Genomic DNA, 18,063 nt, shown 5'->3' with positions numbered 1-18,063 from the left:
ATATTTTCCAGCTAGCAGGCCAGTTTATAGAGGAAGCTGAGCAGGCCAGTATTTCAGTCCCATAGGGACTCCTAACATACACAATCGCGTAGATGTGCTTTCTTTTGACGACAAGAGCACGAATGTGAATGTGAATTCATTCGCCCTTACAAACAACACATCTTTAAGTGGGTAAGTTAGACATGGTAGTGATACCAAGATTAGTTTCGAAAACTATCCAGGGGGGAAATTTGTTCCAATGATTAGCAATTCACTGGGCTAAAGGAAATTTTCCTACAATTCAGTCTATAATTGTTCCTCCTTAGTTTTAATTGATCTTCCCTGGTTCTATCATCATTTAATACAGTGAAAATTTCCCCTTCACTTAATTTACTATCCTCTCGTAGTGTTATAAACCTCAACTAGATCCACCTCGTAGTAAGTAGATACCAAGCTACACAGCGTGATACCGTACAAACGAATAAACCCGCATATTCGATTTGGCAGAGTCAGTCATGAGTCAGTAATAGGGAACGAAACAAATCAGTGACTTAGTTCGTTGTTAATAGTATCTTGTTAATTTGGACATACAGTCTTTAAGCCATCTGTATAACATAAAACAGCTTTGCTATTACGAAGGAAGGGTTGCAAAATCACTGTAGGCGTCTGGAGAGTACATTTCCTTGAGAGATACTCCTTGTCCCCTTCTCAGGTTATTTTTTTATCCATTAACATCCAGACATTAAAGTAAATTGAATAATACATATTAACAGAGAGAAGAAACAGAGAAACTAGCATTCTATAATTTAGAGCCCAACTAAATGCACAATAAACCAAATTTATAAAAACGAATGTAGCAGAAGGAATAAAATATTTACACTGATTGCTAAGAGATAGGAATGTCTAGAAGAAATCATGGTTAAACATAACAAATGTTATAATTTAGCAGTTTATATGAATGTAGTATTCATATAAACCTTGGAGTTAGAAATAGAGATTTATATACGTTCTACGTTGATATCAATAAATACGTTCTACGCTGTAAATATGTTAAGAGAAGTTTACCTCAATATGATACGTAGAACACTTCCGTATGATACTCTCCAGAAATTAAAACCCAAACAATTAAAAAATCGAAAATCTTACATTACAGTAAGAAATAATTAACAATTACTAAAAATTAAATGAACACAATTAAAAATTAAGTAAAAAATTAATTTAACGAAAAAAATTGCAAAACAATTTTCCTTCCTGAAGCTGACAATGCTTTTCGACCGTGTGTCGTGATAACAGGAATGAAAATGATCGAATAGGGATTATTTGTCTTCGCGCATGCGCGTAAAGGACCACAAGTCAGAGAGTAGATATGGCCGGCGAACATTAACAGAATTCTCATGTAATTTAATTTCGACGGTTTCTGCAATTAATAGTCTCGTATAATTACGTTGGACACTAAGTATTCTTGCCTCGTTAAATAAAAAAGTACGTTTTTCATTAACGGCATGAAAGGCTAATTCTGACGCTGCTTAACGAGAAGCACGAACTGAGGCCGCGTGTTGATTAACACGAAAATTCAGAGGAAACTGCGTAGAACCCTGATAAGACGAGTCGCAATCACCGCAAGAAATGTTGTATACCAGGTCATTTATTTGTGTTGCGAACGAGGAAAGGACTGAGCGATTGTTCAGTATAGTGTGTAATTTCCGTATTGGTCTGGCTACAATTTTAAATTCGGTATCTTTAAAGAAGCTGTTAAGTTTTTTGTGCCACTGTTCAACATATGGGACAGAAATAAAGCTTTAATTTTTTTTAATTTTAATTGTTTGCGTTTTATTTTCTGGAGAGTATCATACGGAAGTGTTCTACATATCATATTGAGGTAAACTTCTCTTATTCTTTTACAAATACTAAGTTACTAAAAGTATTGAGAGATATATAGGATATGAAAATCATAGGGTATGCAAAATACTAACTATGCCTATACTCTCGTTAAGTTACAGAATTTACAGGAAAGATTGTCAGCGTGATTAACGCACGAAGAATGTGCATAGGGTTGTTTTCATAGACGAAACGCAGAGTACAACGTTGGGATTACAAAAATCAGTGATCATCGATTGTTACAATAGTGATGTGTTCGAATAAACTGGACATGCAGGTGAGGAAATGCGTTCTGTGGAGTAAAGAATCACGGTACACGCTGCCTCAATTTGATGGAAGAAACTGAGTCTGGAGAAAGCTACAACAATGCTTTCCTATGGACTGCACAGTCCCAACTGTGAAGTACAATGGTGAAAATGTGACTTAGAGATGCTTTTTATAACCTGGCGTTTGGACTGTTGCCCTTTTTATACGGTACAATGAATGCATTGTCCTACCGTGATATTCTAAACAATCCTACACTTCTAAATCTGTGGAATTTCAAAGCGAACAGTGATACATGTTTCAGCACAGTGGTGCTCCCTGTTATCAAGACAAGGCGTGTGCTGACCTGGTTTGAAGAGAATAACGTGCTACCACTAGAATAGCCGACTAAGACGTAAGCTCACTTAACAAAATTCTGGACAAATTGAAACCAATAATGAAGATCGTTTTCGAGTATCGGAACAATTTTAGGATATCTCATATCAAACTGCCTTATGTGTTACACATTGTACATACAGATACATATTCACCCACTCGTGGAGACCATCCGTCTCCACGAGTGGATGAATCCCACAGCACCTAGCAGTGACGTCAGACCAGCGCAGCATATGTAGTCACGGCAAGGGTAGAGCCTGTAAGTTCGTCAATACCAAGCCTGTGCAAGGGAAAAATGGAAGGACCTAACGGAGTTTGAACGGGGAATGATTTTCGGAGCTAGCATCTCAGCAACCGCAGGCACTGTCGGCTGTTCGAGAGCGGAAGTAATTAAGGTGAAGCAGGAACGGTCCGTAGAGGACACACAACCACCTAACATGCCGGGAGGGTGAGACCACGGCTGGTTGACAGTCAAGATGAACGGCGGTTGGCACGTGTTGTCCGAGACAATAGACGGTTCGTGATCCCTCAATTAATGACAGACTACAACCAGGGCACGTATCAGTATAATAAGCATTTATGATGATCATAATCTTACATTTCTGATTGTCGTCGACGACACTTTTGGGAAGAAGGATATGACAACTGTTTCGAATGGGCGAGTTCTGCTCGAAATCTCGACTCCATATTTCACAAATAACAATATTCTTTTTTAAAATATCACACCCTTAAAATTCATAACAGTGTAGCAGTTGCTGTGCAATAATTTTCCAAGTCATTTGCCTTTCGTTCCAAAGATAGTGAGGAATTCACGTTGCGATCATTTTGATATACTTGACTCTTGAGCAATTTTGCTCTACAGTTACAATATCCTGAAAAAGGCCTCTGAGGTTGGGCAAATTCATATTTTAGCATTAAATCAGCTCACACACCAACCATAAGAATAAGTATTTTCTGTAACTAAAATATTTACATATTAAAATAAAATAAATATTTACAAAAACTGCTATTATATTAAATTAAATTATATACATGTAAAAAACATTAAAAAAATTTTTAAAAATTATATATGGACGTGCTGCAGGAAGTTTTGTTACTGCTGAGGAAGGAAGCTGATGCTTCCGAAAGCTCCAGAGATTTTATCGTTTTTTATCGCTTTTAATCCGGTTTATTTTAGTGTATTTTATCTCAAGGATTTTATCACAGTTTTAATGTTTTTTACATGTATATAATTTAATTTAATATAATAGCAGTTTTTGTAAATATTTATTTTATTTTAATATGTAAATATTTTAGTTACAGTAAATACTTATTCTTATGGTTGGTGTGTGAACTGATTTAATGCTAAAATATCTACAGTTACAAGCATGTATTTAAAAGATTTGTTTAACTTATTTAATTTTGCAACTTATCCGCTTCAATTTTCCCTTCCTACTCCCCTTGGGGCTTAATACACCGAGCATAGACATCACCGGATGCAACTCTGAAATTCTGTGGCCTAAATATTTTTGGTTCTTGTCTAGAAATTGGAGATATTCCATTTAAGATACCATATGTTCAACCATTCCCTAAGCCGAAGCCTATCCATGACAACCAGGGTGCATAGAGAAAAGTTTCTGAGCACACCATCCAGCAGACGCTTTTGTGCGTCGGTCGACATGAGCACATGAATAAGTCGCTTACTCCGCAGGCCTATCCGGCACTTCCGCCTGCTGTGGGCACAACTCTTTTCCAGTCATCCAGGAACGGAAGCACTGTTCCGGGACGACTGGAAAAGAGTCGCCTAGCCTGATGAATCAGGGTTTCAGCTCCATCATGCCGATGGAAGGCGCGTATTCAACGTCGAGCAGGTAAACAGCTGCAACCAGGCTGCACGATTGGGCGAAAACAGGCCGGAAGCAGTGGTATCATGGTTTGGGGGATGTTTTCATTAACATAACTGGGTCCCTTCATCCTCATTGAACACAACCTCATTGCCAGATCATAACTCGGCATTGTTTCGGACCAAGTTTTGCTCTCCATGGTGACCATGTGTCCAAATAGAACTCTTTCAACAATACAAAGCCCAATGTCACAAGGCCCGCATTGTGCAGGAAAGTGTTCAAGCATTGTGTGCTCTCCTGACAGTCAAATTCCCCTGACATCAATCCCATCTGTGGCATGCGGTGGAGTGCAGCATTCGCCAATGCCTCGCTCCATTTCCAAGACGTCCCAGACATTCTTCTGTCCAACTAGTTCAAGATACCCGAGTACACCTTCCGCGGTCTCGTAAAGTCGATGCCACGCCGGATGCAAGTCGTTATCACGGCGATAGACGGCCCAAAACACGCTATTAGGTAAGTGGTCAAAATGTTTTGGCTCTGAGCACATGTTTAAAAAAAGTGTTATTATAAAAATGATTCTATTGTCTTACCAGATAGGAAACGCCTTCTTCGATGAACTTGAGAGGGGATTTCCACTTTTCTTTCCCCTGTAAAGTAATTGAGAAGAATTACAAAGAGAGGATAAAAGTAAGAAGGAAGATAATTCTTCTGGTGAGATCAGGAGAACTGTCCGTAAACTGTGCATGTTCTGTAATCGATCTGCTTACTTTGAGGAAAAAGAACCAGAGTGTCCAGGATGGGGGGGATACCCACGTAACCCTCTCCGGAGACCGACTAACTCGCCTCGGTATGAAAAAAAAAAAAAAAAAAATCAATGAAAGTTCGCCCCATTTTCAACACGGTGTATAAAGAAGTCAATGACAACAAAGGTAGTACGGTGAGCGGCCCCTAGTGGCAAAACACTTTCTGGACTACTGACTAGGCAGAAATGAAAACATAAATTATGTATCTAAAACAGACTCCAAAATAACTATGAAAAATTTATCAAATGCATATACCCACTTAAGTAATGTGTGTTCTTTTTAGTTTTCATCCAGATGTATTTATAATTTACTTCTTTTAAGAGAATATTTTATTTCAGAGCACTCAATATTATAGTATGGATCATTTATTCACTTGACTTCAGAGGATTTTTTCGGAGGACGGATACCTCAGATATCCAAGAAACGGATTCAAGGAGAAAGGTTCTGATCAAATATAAACCAGTGGAATCTAAAGTCCTGCCACCCGAGGCCCAAATATGGTGGGAGAAAACAATTAGGGCCGCTGGATTTTATTGGGTCCGAAATCATGTAAATCTAGAAAATTACTTTTCTAACACAAATACAGTGTAAAAAATTAACGAATGGGAAGCAATAATCATAAACGTTACAACGTAGACTAGCTTAAGCACTTTATATATACATAGTCCAAATTTGTTCGCAGCTTGAGGCTCTAGCCCTAAATGCGCATTAGTCTAAATACATCATACACCATCAGGCATCTCTCATATTGTGGAGTTATACTTCATAACTGTTTTTGCCATCATTGCATCACTCGGGTACCTACCCACCCACCGAAGAAGGGCCAAATAGCCCTGAAACGGCGCCGCCAGGGGGAGCCTGATGATGTCCGGAGTTTCCAAGAATAGGTAACAACAGCCTTCTCCACTGGGGAAGCGTTGCCTATTCGAGGAGTTTATGAGTTTTTGAGTGGTGTGAGTTGAAGGAGTTATTGTCCCTTTCATTCTTCTACACCGTTTCTTTTCCTCTTCCACTCCTACTATAACTTTCCCTCTACTTTTTGGTTTTCTAAGTCTAATAGGGACAAGTGGATATTCGAGTAGATATTCACATACATACATAAATAGCCCTGAAACGGTGCCGTCTGGGTGGTGGTACCTATCTGAGAATAAGTAACATTAGTCTTCTCCTTAGGTGAAGCGTTACTTATTCGAAGTAGTGCAATATCGTGGCAACTCGTTGTGAAGGTATTCACAATATGAGATATAACCTAAAACGATGCCGCCTTAAAAATTTTCTGTTTATTCAGAAATGGCTGTGTATTATGATGCTTAAGCACTTTATATATACACGTTACAACGTAATAAATATTATAAAGTTATTTTTGTCCAATTTAAGTGTTAATAGAAATATATTTCCTTCCTCGTTCATTTATTCAATTGTTAGTTCTTGTCATTATATACGAGGGTTCTTCAGATTAATACACGTTTCAAGCATTTAATTCTTCCTATTCGAAATATTTTTAGTAATTTTTAACATCCAGACATGTGTCCTACTGCTTCACTAGTTTACAATTCTCTCTTCAAAACAAAATTTTTTTCGGCTGCCGACAGAATCATCCTTCAAAGCTGTTTTGATTTCAGTGTCGAATTGAAATAATACTCCTTAAACAAACCAAAAACATGGCCACGAGTGTAACTTCATTGTAAGCATGAGTTACACTTCCGTTTGATGCTGAGGCGAAGGCGGTTTAAAATTTCAGCAAGTTGTTTAGTGTCTAACAGAAAAAAAAAAAAAAAAACCCACATACAGTAATCGAAAAAAAGGATTACGACGACAACTTTTTCTTTAAAAATCTAGGATTGATATTTTTTTCAATTCAATTCTCAGTCTTCTAGAGAATGCATCCATTGCATACTGGAAAGAGTATACTCCAGTTTTTGAATTTCTGCAACGAATTTCCGATGATTCTTGATCTTCAGAAGTTAAAAACTGAATCAATGCATGCTAATCCATTTTAAAGACCATATGAAAACATCATGTACTGTGTCCGTTTCTCCCACTCTCTTCAGTAAAAACACATTCCACGCGTGGCATGTGTTTTTACTGAACCCTCATAATTTTATTCGGTATACGAGAAGAATATTTTCTGAAGTCTTCAGAAAAATAAATAACTGTAAACAAATTGGTAGGTAGAAGTTATTTAAAAATGTGCACCTTTATTATACACCAAAGCCACTATAGGGCTTTGGTGTATAATAAAGGGAATATGGCAGGAGCATAAAAATAGACAGCATGAAAATGGTACGTTTCAAATAGGCGGAGTAAATAAATTAGTACCAGTTCTGAATACCATTGCAGATTTAAATAAGAATCTAAGTATGTTATTATACTGACATAAGAATCGATGTCAGTATAAGAACATCCAAACACTTTTCCAACTTTCATTACGTATGATATTACGTAATATTAATGAAAAATTATTGCATAAGATGAATATTATAATGAATAAAATGTTACAAAAACCTTGTATACATACATTCATGGTTTTAAAGCATTTCGACTTTTTTTTTATCTTCTAGCGAATATCGCTCAAATGTATTTCAAACTCTCTACATAGAGCCAGATGCAGATTTAACGGCGGGCGCACCGGGCGCGCGCCCTGGGCCCCAACTTCTGAAGGGCCCACACAAAACCCCAACAAATTAGTTGAACATATTAGTTCAAACTTTGTGATTATTATTATGCTATTATTAATTATATTATACATATATTATATTCAAATTTTATTAGTATTAGTATTAGTAACGGCCGCATGGTGCAAGAAAGCCTATGGCTTATGCTGCACCAGCCAAAAAAAAAAAAAATCCGAACAAAACAATGATAAAAACCAAAAAAAAAAATAAAAAATAAAATAAAATAAATAACTAAATAATAATAATTAATAAAAAAAAAAAAAAAAAGGAAATTAAACCTATCATCCTATGCGCTTCCCTTCGAAAGTACTATCCAGATGACCTTTGAATTTCCCCAAACTGTCGGCCTCTACCACCCATGAAGGCAACTTATTCCAGTAATTTATAACTCGCTGGCTAAAATAAAACTTCCTGCAGTCCAATCTAAACATTTCCCCCCCCCGTAACTTGAATTTATGTCCCCTAGTTCTAGCATCATTTATAATCTTGAAAATTTTGTCCTCTTTCATTTTACTGATGCCTCTCAGAGCCTTAAACACCTCAATCAAATCTCCTCTAAGGTGTCTAGTTTCCAAACTCTGCAACCCACATATTCGAAGTCTTTCTTCATAAGGACGCCCTTTTGCCGATCTCACCAGGCGAGTTACCCTTCTTTGCACCCTTTCAAGAAGCTCGATGTCTTTCTTTAGGTGCGGTCTCCATACTTGAACACAGTATTCCAAGTGTGGTCTAACATAAGCCTTATATAATGGGATTATCACGTCCCTATCTCTACTTGCAAAAGTTCGATAGATCATCGATAGGACACCATGGGCCTTCCTTGCAACCTGTTTACAATGCTCAGAGAATTTCATGTCTGACCGTATCGTAACACCCAAGTCCCTTTCCTCCAGTACTGGGTTTAGTTGAACTCCACCAAGTGAATAAGTTTTTTTGGGATTACTGTTTCCCAGGTGTAATACCTTACACTTTGTTGGATTAAAGCACAGCTGCCATTTTTCTGACCATTCCTGAAGTCTATCTAGGTCTCTCTGAAGAAGCTCAGCTTGACAGTGATCATTAACTACTCTACCAATTTTAACATCATCTGCAAATTTAGACATCACGCCCTCTATCCCTTCATCAATGTCGTTTATGAAAATTAAAAACAACGGTGGTCCTAATACTGATCCTTGGGGAACCCCACTTCTTACATCAACCCAATCTGAGGAATAGCCATTTATCACAACCCTCTGCCTCCTGCCCTGAAGCCATCCTTCTATCCATCTAAGGATTTTCCCAGTGATTCCAACCTGTTCCAGCTTATAAAGCAACCGCTCATGTGGGACTGAGTCAAAAGCTTTGCTGAAATCTAAATAAACAATGTCGAAATTATTCCCTAAATCCAGCTCGTGAGTGACCCTTTCGAAATAGCGAACCAGATTTGTTAAACATGATTTTCCCTTTACGAAACCATGCTGAGTATCCTTGAGAATTTCAATTCGATCCAAATGATCCTGAATTCCACCCTTGATCATTGCCTCCATGAAAAAGGCCGCCGTAGCCTAGTGGTCAGGCGCGCGGGTGCATATGTACACGTGCCTTGAGTGACCGGGGTTCAAGCCCGTGACTGCTGAATACGGTGTTGTTTCTTGTATTCTGTCTATCTTGTGAACTCCTCTGATCATTTGGTCGTCCAGGAGTTCACAAGATAGACAGAATACAAGAAACAACACCGTATTCAGCAGTCACGGGCTTGAACCCCGGTCACTCAAGGCACGTGTACATATGCACCCGCGCGCCTGACCACTAGGCTACGGCGGCCTTTTTCATGGAGGCAATGATCAAGGGTGGAATTCAGGATCATTTGGATCGAATTGAAATTCTCAAGGATACTCAGCATGGTTTCGTAAAGGGAAAATCATGTTTAACAAATCTGGTAAATTAAATTAAATTAAAAATTAAATTAATTTTTAATTTAATTTTCCCTACTACTGAAGTCAGACTGACAGGTCGATAATTTCCAACTTCACTTTTAGAGCCACCCTTATGTATGGGAGATACATTTGCACTTTTCCAATCCAAGGGAATCTCCCCAGAGTCTAGTGATGCTCGCATAATTAGCCTCAGTGGTTGAGAGGCGGCAAGCTCTCGCTTGCCGCCTCTCTTAAGATTATAGGGTATATTCTATCAACTCCAGGAGCCTTACTGATCTGTAGGCTCGAAAGTTTTTTCATTAAATAATCTTGCGAAATTTCAATATCATTAATTACATATTTTTTAACTTCGCTCCCACAATTTCCCATTGCCACAAAAGGCTTTTCATTTGTAAATATCGATGCAAAATAACTGTTGAGTTCATCTGCAACGGCAGCTGGTGTATTTATTACTGTCCCCTTTCCCTTACGTAAAGGTCCGATCTGGTTTGTCCTGCTCTTCTTGGCATTTATATATGTGAAGAATTCTTTATCCCCCCTCTTTGCTCTGTTTGGTAGTGATTTCTCATAAACTGCCTTTGCCTGTCGAACCTTTTCTGTGGCTTTATTACACATCACCTTGTAGCTGTTATAGGCTTCAGTACTTTTTATTGCTCTGTAACCTTTCCATGCCACCTTTTTCTGCTCAAGTAATGTGGCAACTTCACTATTCATCCAACTTGGAACCCTCCTCGTGGAGTATTTTTTTAATGGTATATACCCATTCAAGGCATCTGTGATTAATGTTTTAAAAGCGTACCACAGTTCAATTGTATTAATTCTCTGCGCGATATCTACCCAGTGAATAGAGGCCATGTAGTACCTTAAGGCATCGTAATTTCCTTTTCTGAAATTAAAACCCATTCCTTTGCCTTTTACTTCTGCTACCTCTCTCGTCATCATCCACCGTAGAACTCCGTGATCACTTCCTGCTACTAGTTCCTCTACTGTCAGCCCTGTTATGTCATCTGATTCATGTGTGATGATGAGGTCTAGGATATTCTTTTCTCTAGTACTTTCCCTGACATGTTGATACAAATAACAGTCATCTAGTTGATTTAAAGATTTTGTTCCCCATGTCGAGTTTCCTTCCCATTTACTCCAATCAATTAGAGGCAAATTGAAATCACCCATAATAAGGCATTGACGCTTACTTGCCCATTCCATTTGCATGTAGAGGCTTTTGTCATAATCTTCACAATCACCTGGTCTGTAGATTACTCCTACTCGCATTATACCTTTGTTTCCAACTATCTCACACCATACAGACTCTGTAGTAGCATGTGAAATGTCTGAATCCGGGAAAGCTATCGTCGCACTCAGGCTGCTTCTGATAAGAAGCATTACCCCACCACCCCTTCTATCTAACCTATCCTTCCTAAATACATTATACAAGCCGTACTGAAACTCATCATCCCCAATTTCCCGGTGGCACCACGTCTCTGTAAGCCCTATTATGTCCGCGTTACTTGTTTTAACCAGCAGTTCGAATTCGCTCATTTTATTGACGACACTTCTAACGTTACTGTATAAACAATTAAGATTTACTGTTCTTGTATATTTAACAACCCTAACACAACCCTTGAAGTTTTTTAAGCTCTCTTCTCTGATATTAGCTACCCGCTCACGTGAAACGTCTTTGCTCCCAGAACATCTAGATAATAGTTGGGGTAACAGATAAGAACTCTTAAGGTATGTGCAAGTATTGGAAATAAAACATTAATAGTACATAATATTTTTTATTTATTTAAAAAAATGGTTAACATGTATTTTCATTTTCCCTCTCTCTCTCTCTTTTTTTTAAGGGGCCCAATATTTTCTTCTGCGCCCGGGGCCTCAACCGATCTTAATCCGCTCCTGCTAATAGCTATGCAAGAATTTGAAGACGTCCGGAATTTAAGACAAAGAGAATAAATTTTCAAAGAAAAGAAAAATGTTTAATTATGAATAAGCAACTGAACAAACTGAACTATGCAGAAGAATTAATCAAAACCGACTATTTTTTAAAACTTGTTGGCTATGAATTTGTCACTAAAAACGATAAATTTGAATTGTTACAAATATTACGTGGATATTTTCAAATTTTTACACGTTAAGTCGAATTAATTAGGGGCAACTACACTATATTTTTAGTTATTCTATTTCTCCTTCAACGTATGGTACAGGCACACGCTACAGGCATCTTGCCAAAGCTCAACTTGCATTTAAAATGCGCGCAAGTTAGTAACATTACGTAATTTACAATTTTAAAATACTTTCTAATATTATAGCTAATAGAAAGCAAAGGTTAACATTGGCTCACATCTGGTGAATATGGGCTTGGCACACCCAGGGTCCTGAGCTGAATATCATCATTCTTCTCTTTCTTGGTGATTCCCTTCTTCTTCTTCTTCTCTCTCTCTCTCTCTCTTTCTCTCAGGGTAACTGAAAACTTTTTTTTGGCTGGTGCAGCATAAGCCTCAGGCTTCCTTGCACCATATGGTAACAGGTAGAAATATCCCCCGGAAAAAATATCCCCGGTAAAAATGGATTGATTGTACAGTCGAATTTTGTGATTCGGTGAAGGCGAGAGCGTTTTCTTTCTGATTAATTTGTGTCGTCGAGGGGGGGGGGTCTAAGCTGAGGTAAGGTGTTTTCCCCCTATCCAGCTGTTTTAAAATCGGTAAACGAGTTCGTGATAAACGTTTATTTAAAAAAAGGGGAGGAGAGAAGAAGCCAAATACAATACTTCATGAAAATCGATTCACCGGGGATATTTTTACCGGGATTCGCACCATATGGCTAATAATAATAATAATTACAACTTAATCCTGTTTTCCAAGAACTTCCAAAATGGATCTGTTTCACTAAAATCACAAGTTATTCAGTAAATGTGAGAACGTTAGATCGAAAATTTTCGTTCGAATCAATTACAAATCAGCAACGCTCGTCGAATTTTTTGCCTCGCTCATAACAATTCAGGTCATCGTAAATAACTCCATAAAAATATTTAACGAAAAGCAGTTTGGGAAATTAACAAAAACTAAAGTTTAAATTTATTCCATAAAATTAAATTTAATTAAAATAACTAAAATTAAATAAAATTAATATAATAATAAAATAAAGTTATAACTAATTAAAATTAATTCAATTTAATTAAATTCAATATAATTTAAATTGATTCGCTATTTCACAGTATATATAATCGATTGTGAATATATAATCGCGATATATTCATAATCAATCGTATACTGTAATTATACATACATACGTGTATATTACATTTTGATAATCGATTATATGCAATCGGAGCAAAATTACAGTCTGGAGACTAGGCACCAGCGAGGTGATCTGATAGAGGTGTATAAGGCTTTGAATGGTTTGAGTATGCTCAATGCCAATGGGATTCTTCATCTTGCTCAGAATAATCACCTCAGAGGGCATAAATTCAAATTGAGGAAGGACGGATGTCGGATAGATGTGCGGAAATTTGCCTTTGGCCAGCGGGTGGTTGGTTGGTGGAACCGACTTCCATCACTTGTTGTTGAAGTTGATAGCCTAAACAAATTTAAAGCTCAACTGGACAGGTATTTCGAACGAACGGAGGGGTGAAATGGGAGTGGTGTGTGTTGTTTTTTTTTTTTTTTTTTTTTGGCTGATGCTGCATAAGCTTGCTTTCTTGCATCATATGCCTCTACTAATGCTAATGCTAAATGCTAATGCAAATTCGGTTACGATAAATATCATATCCTAATGTGCATATAACCAATTAATTTCGAGAGAGAGAGATTTATCTACCTACCTGCTCTTTATAATAAAATATTACAATCCTATAGCTAGCATATTTTAATAAAATGCAAATGCACTTATAAATAATTGTGATAGGCTAAACTCATGACCCTGTTTATTTTTAAAGTAACTCATATAGTCGGAAAGGTTACTGGCTCCTGCACATGATACATGCGATAAATAGCTTCGTAAATTATATAGATTCTTAAAAATGCATATAATAACATACATTAAGATCACATTCCCCTTAAAACTGAATGGAAATTCTATTTTTTCTCTACTCAATCCACAACCCGCGGCGCCTCCGTAGCCAGGTGGGAAGGAGCAGCAGTGCGTAGCACACGCTTCTTGATTAGACCGGGGTTCGAGCCCATCACCACCAAATACCGAGGATGCGGAAAGGTCAGGGAATGACCACCGCATATCAAGGAGCAATATGGCCTTAGTTGCTAATGCTCCTAAAAACCAAAAATAACAACAATACCAAGTGGTCTCCTGCCCCGATTAAACGGCATGTCGTCCCAATTAAGTGACGTAAACGCTGTTGATATGCCTTTGGAAATTGAGGACATTTTTCGTACGGGTTGGCCTGCCCGTACCACCGATCGAAATCCTATCGAACATATATGGGTCGCTCTGGGGAGATGCCTAGTGGCACGTCCATCCACACCCACCAGAAAATGTTCACCAGCTGAAGATGGCGCTGACAAGGAATGGACAATGTTACCGCAAGAAGTTATCAACAACATTGTTCTAAGTATGGACAGGCGGTGCAAAGCCTGCATCGATATTATCGGTGGTCATATCTCCTACTGAGGACCACCTCTTCCCTTTGTTCCATCTTTGGCAGTGATGCATCTGTATCATGGCAGCCAGTGCTATGTTGCCATTTTTCAATAAAGTCCCTCTGTACCGTTTTGTTTCCGTTGTTGTTTCCTTCATCATTTCTATACCTCACGAGGTTCCTTTGGTATGCTTTTCCCATATCCTGGCCACTCCTATGAGAAGCTACAGGTTAAAATCTGACTGGTCCTTAAATTCTGCACACTAGTGTAGTATATTGGTACATAATCCAGCTACCTTCATCACTATATGAAATGGAGAATGTTTTGCTACAGTGATGGCTTATACAAGATACGTATCACTAGTTGAATCCATATCACGTTTAATTCGATCCGCAATGGAATTAAAAAGGAGAGTATCTGCGAGGTACTGAGGTCCAGTTTCTAATAGTTTAACCAGGAAATGTATCTCTGAACGTTATCTCTAATCTTCCAATTATAACTTTGCAGATTTCTACGGGTCTGCAGCTTTCCTCAACAACTTTGCAAATACGAAAAAAAAAATTATTTACTATTTTGTTTACACACTGGACAATTGTACAAAGAAAAAAACTCATTTCATTTTTTTTTTTTTTTTTTTGTTCAAAAGCACATTATTGAATATTATCTACAGGGTGATCCAAAAGTCAATAAACAATTAAAGAATCCGTATTTCAGCGAATTTTTGACGTATGGTAACGAGATTAGCGCAAAAATGCATAGAATTACGTGGGTTTTTTTCCGAAAGAATGTCAAAATTATTTCCAAATATGTCCACCACGTGGCGCTTGATCTGTAACACCACAAAGCACCTCATTATAGTAAATGTTCAATGTGGCGGTTTTCGTTGTCGAGCACTGCCTGAAGACGAGCAACGACGTTAGGGACAGCATGAAACAGCATTTCTGGAGGTATCATTGTTACCTGCCGTCAATTCAAAATTTATTTGCCAATGACGTTGGGTGATCTCTGTAAACCCGTGACTTCAGGTAGCCCCATAACCAAAAATCGCAAGGTCTGGAGACTTTGGTGGCCATTCATGCTGAAAGTGACGGCTTATCACTCGATTCTCTCCAAATGCTGAGAGTAACAATTGTTTCACAGGAGAAACAATATGGGTTGGTGCTCCATCCTGCATGAATGTCACAACATCCAAATCTTGCCTTTCCCCCAGGCTAGGGATAACGCAGTTTCGTAAAAGGTCGGCATAACGCTGACCTGTGACAGTGACAGTTTCAAAACCAGAGCCACTGATTCCTGAAAGAAAATTCACTGAAATACCGATTCTTTAATTGTTTACTGACTTTTGGATCACCCTGTATATAAAGCAAGAACAAGAAAACTTACTGATTCAGCTTCTGCTTTCCCACACTTTAACATTTCTTTTTTAACGGCTTCGACGTCCATTTTTTTATGATCAGATACGACTCTAATAAAGTCTTCAAATTCGTTCATCATCAGGCCCTTGTTGCTTCTTTAAACAGATAAGTTAATTCATTCTATTAATGTGCTGTTTATCATCTAAGTTTATCTACATTATTTTTTTCTACGGTCAAAATTAATGAGACAAAGCATTTAAACATGCATAACTTAAAAGCCACAATTTTCTATTTAATATACCATAATTTTCTAGCTGGTATTTCAAGTTATAACAAAAAATGTTCAAAACTTCATATTTTAATAACATTTGTAATAAAAATGAAAAAAAAATAATTCAAGTAGATCAGCTAGAATACAAGAAATAACATAAAATCAGAGTTGTGTTATGTCGTTTTGGTTAACAACAATGATGTGAGTCACAGAATGCCAATGTATCATGCCTGTAAATTGTCTTCTTTAACCTACACCCCAGCGAATTTCAAGAGTAAGTGTAGGATGACTTTGCCTGTTGAATTCCCGCTTGCAAAGTCGGGACTTTTTTTGACGTCCCGCTTGCAAAGACTTCAATAAGTTCGTGTCAATAAGATGGGATTCAAATTCTGTTAGAGCGGTGGCTGCGACAAGTTAATTCGGCTATAATGACCCTCTGACAGTGATGTGAAAGCCTTTAGTGCCTATGCAAGCTTTGTCACATACCTGAAAAACCTAAAACACGAAAAAAGTAAGAAAATTCAAGGCTTCTGGATACGCATACAGTCACATACACTAACCTGCAAAAAATAACCCCCCCCCCCCGTTTTTATCGTCCACTGAACCTTCCCGGATAAACAAGTGGCTCAGACGACTGTTGTATAAGACCAATGGTCCACAGAAGTTAGTTGCGCTCATGCCTTGTGGAACCGAGCTGGCTGACTGATTTCGTGAGGGGTGTTACCGTTCCATGTCACACTGCTGGCTTGTCGATTTGTGCAAATGCTAACGAACCACACCATCCAAAGTCGACTGGGTAATGTTATCGTGAAATGGAAACATAACGGCACCACCGCCGTCCAGCAACGCATAGGTAGACCACGGAGGCGCACTCCACGTGACCAGAGAGTGCTTGAAAAGGAGCGAGCATTATTAGGCCAATCTCATCAGACATCCCTGCAAAACATCAACCAGGAGTTGAATGACTATCCAGGAAGGTGGAATGTGTCATTGCTACCAAAGGGGGTCGACAAGCTATTAAAGTGGGTAATATTTACGTCAATGTGCCAGGTTCTTTTCAGAAGGTTGTTGTTGTTATTGGGTTTTAAGAGCATCGGCGACTCCGTGTACACTGAGTGAACAGAAATCTGGTTATACCTACCTAATAAAGGATAAGTCAACCTTTCGCCCGGATAAGTGCAGTCATATGGCGAGGCATTGAGTCCACTAGTTCACGAAAGAGTTCCACAGGTATTTCCATCCATGCTTGCTACACCGCTGTCCACAATTCCGTCGCATTCCTGGGTGGAGGATCCAAAGCTCGAATGGACCTTTCTACAGTGCCCCAAAGATGCTCCACAGGATTCATGTGGGAGGCTAATTCCATGGTGATATAATCTGCAGAATGCTCTTCAAACCATGTTCCAGTCACCACGACTCTGTGATGAGTCACATTGTCCTGCTGAAAGAGTCCAATGCCCTGTGGGTGCAGGATGACCATGAAGGGATGCAGATGGTCTCTACGGATGGACATGTAACCTGGACCGTTCAGTGATGCGTCTAGATGTACCAAAGGTCTCAAAATGTGCCAGTTGAACACGCCCCAGACCATTACCGATCGTCCACTTGCCTGAACAGTTCCTTATTGACATGACGGGTGCATAGCTTCGTGCGGTTTTTGCCAAACACGCACCCTCCCGTCCGCTCGAAATAACTGGATCAGGAGATCCGTCTCCAATCATCCAAGGTCCAATGCCGACATTCTTTCGCCCAGTTGAGGCATAGAGTCCTGTGTCGTGGTGTTAGCAATGGGACTCTGGTGGGTCGGCGGCTCCCATTATCTATTGCGGCTAATGATCGCCTGATGGTCTTGGTGAAGACGTTTCTGGCATCTCCCTCGTTGAAGTTGACGGTGATTTGTGACACTGTTGCTCTCCGGTTGGCTGAAACAATGCAATACAGACGTGGATGGCCACGTTCATTTACCACCTTTCTCAGCCCACAGCGCTGTCCATGATGAGATGTTATTCCGGAAATGGCGTATTCCCGATAGTGCAATTTCTGTACCATCTCCGCGGTAGACTGACCCATGCGTCGCGCACCCACTATCCTCCCTCTTTTCAAAGTCGATTAACTCACTAAGTTTATTCATA

At 38.8% G+C, this 18,063-nt stretch overlaps 1 protein-coding gene across 1 annotated transcript in view; it reads right to left on the bottom strand.

Moving 5' to 3' along the window:
* The window catches only part of LOC150082800 (uncharacterized), a 74,874-nt gene that overhangs the window by 37,865 nt on the left and 18,946 nt on the right, over positions 1-18,063 (bottom strand). Inside the window, exons 3-4 of the mRNA XM_090378286.1 lie at positions 15,689-15,815; positions 4,910-4,966 (exon numbers count right to left, since the gene is read on the bottom strand). Of these exons, the coding sequence (XP_090234412.1) occupies positions 4,910-4,966; positions 15,689-15,815 (184 nt within the window). The remainder of the gene's footprint in view (positions 1-4,909; positions 4,967-15,688; positions 15,816-18,063) is intronic.

Source organism: Mastigoproctus giganteus, chromosome 7 (assembly GCF_048544385.1).
Source record: "Mastigoproctus giganteus isolate SK-2022 chromosome 7, ASM4854438v1, whole genome shotgun sequence".
Lineage (NCBI taxonomy): Eukaryota > Metazoa > Arthropoda > Arachnida > Uropygi > Thelyphonidae > Mastigoproctus > Mastigoproctus giganteus.
Note: the sequence above shows the minus strand (reverse complement) of the source record. Positions and strands in the feature narration are given on the sequence as shown.